Source organism: Monocercomonoides exilis (genome assembly GCF_001643675.1).
Source record: "Monocercomonoides exilis strain PA203 chromosome Unknown scaffold24-1337568, whole genome shotgun sequence".
Taxonomy (NCBI): domain Eukaryota; phylum Preaxostyla; order Oxymonadida; family Polymastigidae; genus Monocercomonoides; species Monocercomonoides exilis.
In genome coordinates, this window is record NW_027150569.1 from 197,803 (window position 1) to 209,726 (window position 11,924).

Sequence of the window (11,924 nt, forward strand, 5' to 3'; positions counted from 1 at the left end):
TGGCGATTCTTGTTTTGCTGAATATTCTGCTGGAAATACTGCAGACTTCTTCTCATATGGCACAACTTTACCACAAGCCACTCCAACAGAGAGAGAAAAAGAGGTGTTTTATTCACAATATCTGTTCATCTTCTTCTTCATATTTTGTTGTTGATAGACATATTTGACTTTCTTCTTTTGCTTCGTCTTCGTCTTCTTCCTTCTTTGGGATGAGGAATGAGCGAAAATTGAGAGAATCTGAGCAAAATCCATTCCTTTTGAGCATTGCTCGAAAAGATATTGCTTTTGGAGATTCTTTTATTGGAAAATGTTAATCACCTTTTACTCAACACAGATGAATGAAACAAAGAGAAGATGGCAAAAGATTGAAAATAGTTACGCAGAGAAGACAAGAAAGTCAGTCCAACCGAAAAGAGAGACAAGTCACTTTCACAGAAATGGATTTGGCACTTTCTTTTCATTGAGTGTTTTTTTTTGGAGAATTATTATCATGCTCTGACAGAACAACTATTTGATTCACAGTTTTATTTGTGGATCATTTGAAGCAGAAGGCAGACATTGAATATCAGATGGCATTTGTTTCTTCATTCTCTTCATCTTCATCTTCTTCTGCAATTCAATCAACTCACTCACTCACTGATTTATTCTTCAACATTTCATCCATCTGCCAATTCTGCTGCTGATTTCTCGTTCATTGTTCATCTCTCTTGAAACTCATCTTTATCAATCAAAATCATTATTCATCTTCTTCACACAATTTTCCAAAAACACATTTTGTTTCAAATTCTTCAAGGCAAACTGTCAACAAACATGAAACACTCCACAACTGATATTTTTTCACTCTTCTTATTCATCTATTATCATCATCATCAAAAAAAGCATGAGAATTTTAAACAGAATTTCTTCTTCTGCTGCTGCATTTTGAATGTTTATGAAAACAGAAAAATTGGAGAATGGAAGAGAAAAGGCAAATGAAGACTTTTCCATTGAACATATCAACTATTTGCATCAATGTCATGGATTATTATCTTTCGTCTTTTCAATTCGTTATCAACAACAAAAAATGAAAGGTGTTGAAGTTGAAGGAATGCATTGCATTTGTATTGGAATTGAGAAAAAAGCGGATTTGGAAGAATAGATTTTTGGATTATTTCATGAATTGAAGAAAAATGGAGATGAAAAGATGAACGAAAGGAAATGAACAATTTTGAGTAGAGATTGAGGAAGATCAGCGAGAGAAACAGGATGACGATGAAAAATGATTGATGAATGAAGAAATATTTATTTATGTGGCAACAAAGCGGCTGAAGAGGAAATTCAATTGGAGCAGAACTTTTGGATGATAATGTGAGAAAAGAATGTGAGTGAGGTGTCTTCTCTTTCTCCATCAATTGGAAAAAGCAGATGAAAGCAGAATGATTAAAGAAAAAGAAAAAGAAAAAGATTGAATTTGAGTGAAATTATGAAGAATTGCATTTTGAGATGAAATGGATGAAACGAGTTATTATTCAAGAAGAAGAGATTAAAGGAATGAAGAGAAAAGTGAAGGAAGACAAAATTGAAAATAAAGAAAAAGAATAAAGAGATATGAAAAACCGAGCAAAAAATGAGAAGAATATGAAGAGCAATTAATTCGATTGACCTTTTGTGCCATTCCCATTCTGAATTGGAGCATTGGATTGGCTTCTTTTTCAGGCAGGTTTGCTGTTGCATATGGAGCTAATGAAGTTGGTATCTGTATTCTCCAACAATCATTTCTTTATTGATACTCTTGTTTTCTTCTCAAGAATTTTCATTTCATTTCTTCTTCTTCTCGAATTCATTGAGAATGCGATGAGAAAGAGAAAAATCAGAGTAATCCGAAAATTTCAAGAGGAAATAATTGAACAATTGAATTTTCAGGAAAAAATGAATCTATATGAAAAAGATTGAAGACTGATACTCATTCAATGACCATTATTGATGGGGGAAAAAAATAATGGATTTTTTGAATATTTATTATTTGAAAAAGGCGATAAAACATTAATAAAAATTCTTCAATCCATTTTTTTGTAATTTTGTGAAATGATGAAAATTGAAAATATTGTTTTTGAGTCACAAAACAAAATGAATTGAATTTGGCTAAATTATCATGAAATAATCAGAAATATCCAACGATAATTTACCAGAAAAAAAATATAAATCATTCAGAAAATTTAGTATTTCATAAAAGCTTATGATGGCATCTTCGTATCCTTCTTCTTCCATCTTTTCAGATATCTTCCTTTTTGTTGCCTTTCTTCTCGCTTCTTCCTTTTCATCATCTGTCTTCCTTTTCAATCGCCTTGAAATATTCATGAAAAATCTCAAGCATTCATTTGTTATTCCGTCATTCAGCGTTGGCCTGTGAATCTCCTCCAAAACAGTATCAATTGCCTTTCCTTTCAACAAGTCTTCAACTTTCACGGCTCTGTTTTTTGCTGCATTTCTCAAAGAACAAATGCACCAATCGCAAATCTCTCTTTGATTATCTCTTGCTGCTCGAAACACTTTCACAATGATGCCAAATATCCCGCCAAATTCTTTATTCCACAACCGAAAGAATTCAAAGAAATGACTCAATGTTTGGATCCATCTTCTGATAATAAGCACTTCTTTCGCTTCTTTTTTGCTCATTTCTTTTTTCTTCTTCCAATCCGCGCATATCATCAGCTCTTCCAATTCGCTTGCTGCTTCTCTCGCAAAATGCAGTTCATTCACAATCACACCTTCCAAGCTACTGTCAGTGTTTAATCTGTCCATCAAAAACTGCCAAGCCGACTGATACGCAAGTCGAGTGAGGTTGTGATGTTCTTGATGATATTCGATAATTTCTTTGATTTCCTTTAAGTACAGTTTTTGTTCGATAAACTAATAAAAAAAAAATAAAATTAAAAAACATATCTAAAAATAAATCTGACCTTCCACATCGCAATATTGTTCAACGCCAGCAATGCCAGTTCCGCTTCTTTTTGTGCTTCTTCGCTTTCCTCTTTCTTTGAGGCAGCTTTCAAAAGGCAAGGTACACATATAAATATCAACTCCGAATTGAACTGGTTACCAAGCAAAAGATAGCATTCACACAGATCAACAAGCAGTTTTTCATTCTTTTCTTCTTTCTTCTCTTCTTCAAAAATCATCTCTTCAAATCTTTTGTACAACAAAGCATATTTTAAATTCAGATTCCATATGCTTTTCAGCACATCGCAATATCCAACATTTTTTAGCAGCAAAATTGTATTTTCCATTGACATTTTCTTTTCTTCAATCATTTTGAATATTTTATCATACAATTCTGTGTTGAAAACTAATTCGAATTCTTCTTCATTCATTTCCTCCACAAGTCCGTTCATTTCTTCGATTTTCACTTTCTGCTCGCTTTCTGGACAATGTTCCAGTTCACAAAACAATTCTTCAATAAATTTAATTATGATGTAAAGCTCTGAACACTCAAAAAATAGGAAAATGAACAAACTTGAAAACTTATCTTCAAGAGACGGCTCCTGGATATCATCATTGGATTTGTCTTCATCATACATTTCCATTCTGTTTGTTGTATGAATGATCAATTTGCGCGAAACATCATATTTAAAACAAAACAACAAAAACAACAAACATTGTTGATAATTGTGAAATAATAATATAACCTTCAAACTCAATTCCTTTGCCTTGAAATAATCTTTGTTAAAAAAGAGAAATCACTAATAAATCGAAGATATTGGTCGTATTTAGCCAAATACGATAGAATTTAATTTCTGTCTGATCGAACCAACAATAATTCATTTCATTGAAATCGATATGGTATGATATTTATCACTTTATGAATTTTGTTCTAGACCTGTGCGACAAGTGACAAATTTTGCCACTTAGTGACACAGGTGACAGACAGGACAATTTTTTATGATCGGAACCTTTATTTATATAAAATTTCATTTTTCTATATTTTTGCGAAAAAAGAAAGAGATTATTTTCCAATCAAGTGAGAAAATATATATTGACCTAAATTGAAACATTTTTTGAAATAAAATGATTAAAAAATTTTAAATATTGAAGAAAAATTTAGTGAAAAATGGTTTGGTGACGAGATCAACTTAACTTTGATCTTTTTTGCCACTGGAAGTCACTGCTGTCACTGACGTCACTTCAAGTCAGAGAAGCAAAACTTCTTGAAAAAGAAGCAGAAGATTTTATAAACTAGTTTGGTTTTTAAAATGTTGTTAATAACATTTTTCATTGAAAATAATCCATAATTATTCTTTTCATTTTTTAGAAATCTCCTTTTTTCTTCAAAGAAATGAGTACAATGTCTTCTATCAAACTTTGTTGAGTAATTTATTGTTATATCCACAAATACAAACTTTTCAATGCGAAACAAGAAGCCAGTTATGCTTTTTCTTGTAATTCATTTTGAATATCTCATTAATTATTCATGATATTTTTTAATTTCAACTTTTTCAGATAAAATTGATGAATTCGACTTTAATTTTTCTGCTTGCATGTGATGCATCTCTTTTGAAGAAGGCTTGAATCAAGCGTTCAATAAGATGAACAGTAAAGGCTAATTTTGCTTTTGAAGCAAAAAATATCCAAATTGGCAAGTGATGAATACAACTTGTAAATGCAGCATGTGCTTTGTGAATTTGTTGTTGCAAGGTTTTATTCCATTAATTTATTATTATGCTATTTAAATATGATATATGAATGTATATTTTTTAATTGTTTCACTTCGATCATTCATCTTTTTTTTTTCATTAACTCTTAGCATATGATTCACAAACGATATTTCTTGAGAAGTTGCGATTTTATCTTCAAATAACAACTATTATTCTCGCTTTCGTTCTGGCCTTCCCAAAAAAGAACATGCAAAGATACCAAGAAAGCAGAGAAAAAGGCAACAGGAAAACAACAAAAAAATCAAAGGAAATGAAACAAAGTTGAATGAGGATTACTATGAGAGAAGAATGAAACCAGCTTGAGAGGATGATAGAAAATAGTTTTTTATCATAAAAGATATTTATTAGGAAGACATCAGAATGAAAAGAAAAAACAAATTTGAAAATATTTTAAGTTCACTTTTCATTTTCTTTTCTTTATCGAGGAGTTTCACTTTTTTTTTTTGCAATTGTAATAAAAAAAGATATTTCAAAAGCAAAACATGAATGTTTTTTATTATTGAAATATAAAAAAAGCACATAAATATGCTTTGAGAGTTAAAATTTTAAAAAATTCAATTTCTGACACAACATTATTAGAAATAGTCAACAGCAATTCATAAAGATTGGAATATTTTTTGTATAAAAATTCCAAAATTTCACGAAAACCAAATATGATTTCTTCGTGCACTTCTTCGTTCTTCTTTTCGTGCAACTCCATTTTGATTGTATTTCTTTTCGTTTATTCTTTTTCATCATTCATTTTTCATTTCTATTGCCTTGTTATTGCAATGAAGAATCACATGCTTTCATTCTTCGTTTCATTGTTCATTGTTGGCAGATGAATCTTTTCCAAAACAACATCAACATTCGCAGCTCTCAACAAGTCTTAAACTGCTCCTTTTCTATTACACACTGTTATTCAAATAAAATTTTATTCTTCTTTTGTTCATTTCCTCTTTCCTCCCATTCTTTTCTCTTCCAATCCAAGTTTCTTGCTTGTTCTTCCAATTCTTTTACTGTCATTCTCAAAAAAAAAATAATAATAATAATAAAATAATTATAATTATAATCATAAAACAGCTCTATAACAAAAGGATATGTCAAACTTTATCTTTACTCCCATCTGATAATCAAAACTTCAAAGGCAGATTAAAATGGAGGAAGAGCCAAGTTGCATATTCCTGATGATATTCTAATATCTCTTTCATTTTATATACGAATAATTCTTTCACCATTTCATTTAAAAAAAGAAAAAGAAATTTCAAAGTGTTAAAAAAAATAGAAAAGAAAATTTCATTCATAATATTCAACATTGCACATTGTCAACAAAGCCACTTTCACTTTATTTTGCATTTCCTCGTTTTTCTTCTGATTTATGGCAACTTTTAGAAGGCAAGAAATGCAAATCGAAAGTGATTCAGATGATAAGGAACATACAAGAAATAGATTGCTTTCGCAAAGATCAATCAATAGCTTTTCATTTTTCTCATGTCCTTTCTTTTCATATTCCTCATTCATTATCTTTTTTAAATCTTTCACACAGCAAAGAATTATCAAAGAAAATGCTATTCATTTTTTTCAAAAATTTGCAATATCCAATATGTTTCAATTGGAAAATTGCATTTTCTATTGATATTATTTCTATCTTCATCATTTTATCCACGTCGTAATACAGTTCTTCTGTGAAAACTGATTTTAATTCTTTTCCATTCATTTCATTAATCATTTCATTCATTTTCTTGATTTTCTGCATTTGTTCATCCTCATTTCAATCTTCAAGTTCAATTAAAAATACTTCAAAAAATAATAATCAAAAAGAAGAAGAAAATAACTATTTTCAATTCTAATACAGCATCGTTTAACAAACAATTAAACTTTTCTGTGATGCTCATCTCCAGTATTTTTTCCATATTATATTGGTTTGAGACAACAACTCTGTTTTTATAATGAATAGAAAGCTGGTCTATTTGTGCAAAATGAATCGGTCTGAATATAGAACTCAAGAAAACCATGATAACATCAGCTTTCACATTATTCATTCGAGCATTTGCATTACTAAAAAGGGATTTGAAAGAAAAATATGTTAAACTCACTAATTAATGTTATTATGTATCGGATGATCGAAATATTTGAAATAAAATTAAGAAGTGGAAATTCTTAAAAATAAAAATAAACAATTTAAAAAAAAAAGTTTAAAGACCAAATATGCAGAATTTGCCTTTTTTTTTTTTTTTTACTTTTTTTTTTTTTTTTTTTTTTTTTTTTTTTGGTGACCGACAGCAACAAAAAATAGCAAGTCGTGTCGCATAGGTCTATTTTGTTCCATTCAGAGTTTCCGAACAAATTTCTCTCTTTTTTTAATTTTTCTAAACATTTTTGGATGAGAATGTTAGACTTGCAAGTATTCGATGCAGAAATTGCATAGAACAAATCATCGATTTTTTCATAATTGCTTAAATATTGCCCCAACCCACCAAAATAAATAAAGAATAAAAAACAAACATAGCAAAAACATGAAATAAAAGTGACGTTAACTGAAAAGCAGAACTTATTTTGGAAAAAATTTATAAAGAAGAACAGTAAAGATGAAAAGAAATTAAAATTGTTGTATTCTATCGAGTGATAACAGTTATTTTTTTTTTTTCTTCACCTCAACACATCCAACAAATCTCCATTCCTTTCATCCTTTCAACAACTTCATCAAACGAAAAACAAAATCGCGGAACATTGGATAAATCCGATTTTTACAGAAGACTCCTTCTCATCGCTTTGAATAAAATTGATTTCAGTAATCGAACTGATGTTTATGCCTGTGGCAAAACACAGCAAAGCCCATGTGCCACGGTGGAGTATGCTCTCGGATGCGTTGCTCCCTTCAGTAATGCCTCCCTCTCTCTTCTCCTCTCCATTTTCACTCCAACAAAGACACTCACCTTCAGCTCGGCCGATACAAAATTCACTGTTTGCTATATTATTTTTCCAATTCTCATATACCATGGGTGCTTAACCCGTACCCACAAATTAAAATTAAAGTTCATATTTTGTTATATGAACACTATTCATTTCTAATCGTTGAGCTTTGAAAAAAATAGGAAAAGAACATCACAAATTTGAAAAGCATTATTGTTTATTGTTTGAGAAAAAAAGGTTTTGAAGTTCATTTTTTTTATATACTTCAACTTCATCAGTTTACGGAATTACAAGAATAAAAATGACCAAATAGGTTTCTTTCTCGTTCTTCTTTATCAATTATCACGTTCAACAGTCACAAACTTTTCCATGTGAAAAAAAAACAAACAAACTACTATGACAACAAAGTTTAAAACTTTTCGCGAAATTCAATTTCTTTTTAACTAAAAGACGGTGAGACTGCTGTTTGAATTGCATTTTCCTTTTCCTGTTTTCTTCTTTCATCAATGAAGCTTTCTTCACTTATATCATCGTTGATAATTTAATGGATTATCTTTTTCTTTTTCTTTTTCTTTTTCTTTTTCCGTTTTATTTCTCTTTTCTCTTCATCTGTAGTAGAGCTTGACAAAAGAATGTTGAATTCTTTTCGAGAATGCTTGGTTTTTGTTGTTGAAGAAGTCTAGAAAGCTTTTGATTCTTCAATTTTATTGAATTTGTATCGAAGAAATGAAAGATGCTTTTCAGAATCTTCAAGTTGTTTTTTCAAATCAAGGTTGTCCAAATCTTCAATAATTGTTGTTGAATGTGATTTGTGATCACCAGACGGAGAAAACCAACTCAATATGAAAGATGAAGTTGATTTTTCCGTGTTTGTTTTTTCTACAGAATTATTAACTGATGTATTCTATGAAACTGGGATTCTTTGCATTTTTGTTGGAGAACAGTTTCTGAAAAGTTCTTCACACCAATCTTGAGACGAAGAATGAAGATTTTCTTTCAATGCAGAGGCTTCAACAGGTGCTCCAGATGCACGAGAGAGAGCACAGGGGCTGCAGCAACAGGCCAAACTCCTGTCTTTATGAATGCTGCTTTTATTGTTGAAGGTGTTCAAGCAGCTGCCAAGGCTTCAGGAAGAACTTCTGCGAGTTGTGTTCTATAAGAAGGGAGGGAGAATGGAGATGGATAGAAAAATTTGTTGTTCAATGTCGATTTAAGTCGAGAAAAGATACAGGAATCGCGCGGTTGAAGAAAGAGTGTCATGTTGGGTGGGCATTTTTTCAGAATGATAAAATTTTTTTTGCCGCTTCAATTACAGTTTCGTCATTGTGAGTTGAATGATTATCCATTAATAAAAGTGCACGATGAGAACTTGTAGGTTTCACTTTCTCCACGATTAATGGAATCCAGTAATTAATCATGATGTTCTTGAAGATATCCTTAGTGATCCACCCGGAGGATGAAAAAATATATCTGATATCAAACGAAGAAAGAGTTCGAAACTCTTTCGGGAGTGTTTTCTTAGTGTGAAGAAGAAAACGAGGCAAAGAAGATCCGTCAGCGCAGACACAGAGGCAAATCGTGGCATTTGGCACTTTTGGAGGCGATGGAACACCTGGAGGAGTTTGATCTTTGAAGCAAACAACCAATTTTGATGAAGACTCCCCGCAAGTGTTTGAAGATTCGTCGAAATTGAATCTATCCGCAGCTGTGATATTGTCTTCCATAACAGTGCTCAATAATTCCGAAAACCATCCTCTGATGTTTTCTGGTGACTGCGCTGATATTTTTGCCACATCCGTATGCCTTGCTAAAGCAGCCTTCAATAAATCACTTCGTTGAATTAATTTGAACGCATATTTTTTGTAGATTGTTTTGAATTCTTTCTTTTGTTTTGATGATTATTCTATTAGATCCACACACTTAGCAACATAGAGATATCACAAAAACAAACTAATAAATATTGCAAACCATGTTTTGCACATCGCGAATTTGAACAATTGTCTGATTTGATAAAAGGACTAGCACCTGGTTCTCAATTTCTTCCAATTGGTCGTTCGTAATTGCCTGAGGGTTCCCATTCCTTCCAGCCTTTCTGCCTGTTCTTTCTGCTCTTTTCCCTCTTTTCCATTCATCTTTTGACACAACTTTAGCTTTCATAGCAGTAGAATATTTTTCTTTAAAACAATGTCGAATTGCGAAAAGCTTTTTCGATGGGGATTTGAATACAAGATATTATCATATTACCATAAACCTGTGCAACTTTGTTGATGACATATCCGGTTTTTCAGTCATCTTTATTGGGAATGATCAAGCATATCTAAATTTCTTTTGTTGACATTTTGAATCAAATATAACATTCACAAATTTCGTTGTCTGATATACAAATTAAATAATATTGAACTGTTTTATTATTTTCACAAGCTCTGAAAAAGTTGCGATTAATATAGTCTTTGGATTAAAGAAGAAACTGGCTCAATTTTGAAGGAACAAAAATAATCGGAGACTGAGCAAAAGCTGATCTTGGATTATTGACATCATTATTACATGTTTAAAAATGGGTGAATATTTTTATTATCATGTCTTTTTTCGGGGTGTTTTATTTTCAAAGAATGTTTGTTTTTTGAAAGAAAATTCTGATGCAAAAAAGAAAAAGCTTGATTATTGTTTTTAAAAACAAATACTTTAACAGAATCAAAGATAAAAATGTATTCAATAAACCTTTTAACTTTTCAATTTTTTTTTCATTGATTTTCAAGTAATGTTTTTGCACAGAAATTTTTGTCTGAAAAAATATGATTTCAAAAATAATTACCCAAATAGTTTTCAATATTTAAGCGTCGAATTGTGTTTTGAAAGCTCATTCAAATATGAATAGGGTGCGGGTTTGGCACCAGGGGGCGGGTTAAGCACCCATGGTTAAGTTCTTTTAATTCTGATAGCTTTTCATTTCACTTTATATTCATGAATATTAATCTTCTTTTCAACAGGAGTACATATCGTCATTTATTTTTCCAGAAGTCTAACATCGGATCACGTAAAACATATTCCTTCTTCATTTCTTCCAATTTCTCCTTTTCATCAAATGCAAATTCTGCTGTTGCTTTATGGAATCATCTATTTCTTCTCTTCAAAATGCATTTCTTCAAGAATAACAACAATCTCTTCAAAACATTCAATTTCTTTTGTTTCACTGATTCCAGCTTGCCTGTTGGCCGTAGAAGCTCTTATCTCATTGAATTGTCCTTCAAATATCGATTTTCCAATAAATCGCTTTCCCTCTTTGTTTCATCTTCGATGACTCATTAAAAGTCTGTCTCATTGTGAAATCTCTCGAAAACTATCCCTGCAACTGTTTGTTCAAAAAAAAATTTCCCGCCTTGTTCTTTCTGTTTCCTGAAATTCTTTCAATCTCAAAATGAAAAAGTCAGAATCGATTTTCTTGTTGATTTCGTGCCTTCAAATCAGCTTTTCTTGGTTTGATATAGTTCTCTCATTTTCATATAACTTCAGCTGGTATTCTATGTTAGAAGAAATGATTATCTGTGCTTCCGAAAAGAAAATGAAAGATGTGGCCTGACTCCGAATTCGAGGGGAGTTGAATGAAAAAGAAGTAGACGAAGAAAGAGCAGGCAGTGAAAGTGGAGAAAGTGAGCCAGGATCAGCAGGATTAGAAGTAGATGAATGAACAGCTTGAGATGAAAGTGAAGGAGAAGATTGTTGTTGGATGCTCATAAATAAGGACGAATTGACAAGCGAAGAGGCGTAATGAGAAAGAGGATGAAGAACATTTTTTGTCTTTGAGAAAAATAAGCAGCTGAAACAAAAGGCGCAACCAAATTGAGTGCAGGGTATTTCTGTATCAGATCCATCTCCATTGAATTCTGCGATGTGAAGAAAGATGCCAACTTTGAGAACGAAAGCGAAGAAAACAGCTTCGACAGAGCATCTCTTCTTCCAGGAACACTGCTCTGATTGAATGTTCTTATCCCTTTCTCCTTCTGAAACAGCAGAGGCGATACTTTTCCTGCACCTTTCCTTCCCTTTCTGTGTGTCACTTCTGCTTCCTCTTTGAATGGTAGCCAGCCCCTCCACTTCATCCCCCTTCCTCTTCTCAACTCCGCCCTGCTCTGCCTCAGTACGCTCTTCAGCGCACTTATCAGATCGAGTCTCACTTTCGTCTGCCTCGTGAATACTGCTGCATACACAGGCACTTTCCTCATCTTCCACACAAATTGCACGTTTTCCTCACTTTTGATTCGAACATAACGGAAAGACACATCCAGTTCATCGCTCAAATCTTCCAGGTCAGAATAAGCGAGGTCATTCAGCGTGCAGTCCAAT

General features: G+C 32.0%; 3 protein-coding genes across 3 annotated transcripts; all 3 read right to left on the bottom strand.

Moving 5' to 3' along the window:
* Positions 1-2,022: 2,022 nt before the first annotated feature.
* MONOS_12660 (uncharacterized protein) lies at positions 2,023-3,779 on the bottom strand. Its single transcript, XM_067865295.1, has 4 exons — positions 3,666-3,779; positions 3,494-3,564; positions 2,940-3,430; positions 2,023-2,889 (listed from the first exon to the last, which is right to left on the bottom strand). Exons 2-4 carry the CDS (start codon positions 3,561-3,563, stop codon positions 2,122-2,124), a joined length of 1,329 nt encoding a protein of 442 aa, XP_067726797.1. The 5' UTR covers position 3,564; positions 3,666-3,779; the 3' UTR covers positions 2,023-2,121.
* A 5,081-nt stretch (positions 3,780-8,860) lies between these two features.
* On the bottom strand, positions 8,861-9,740 carry MONOS_14365 (uncharacterized protein; the record flags this gene model as incomplete). The annotated part of the gene is made up of 2 exons (XM_067867162.1): positions 8,861-9,400; positions 9,552-9,740. The coding sequence occupies 2 exons, from the start codon at positions 9,738-9,740 to the stop codon at positions 8,861-8,863; spliced, it is 729 nt and encodes a 242-aa protein (XP_067726798.1).
* A 1,571-nt stretch (positions 9,741-11,311) lies between these two features.
* Positions 11,312-11,803, bottom strand: MONOS_14366 (uncharacterized protein; the record flags this gene model as incomplete). Its single annotated transcript, XM_067867163.1, has 1 exon — positions 11,312-11,803. The coding sequence occupies one exon, from the start codon at positions 11,801-11,803 to the stop codon at positions 11,312-11,314; it is 492 nt and encodes a 163-aa protein (XP_067726799.1).
* Positions 11,804-11,924: the final 121 nt, after the last annotated feature.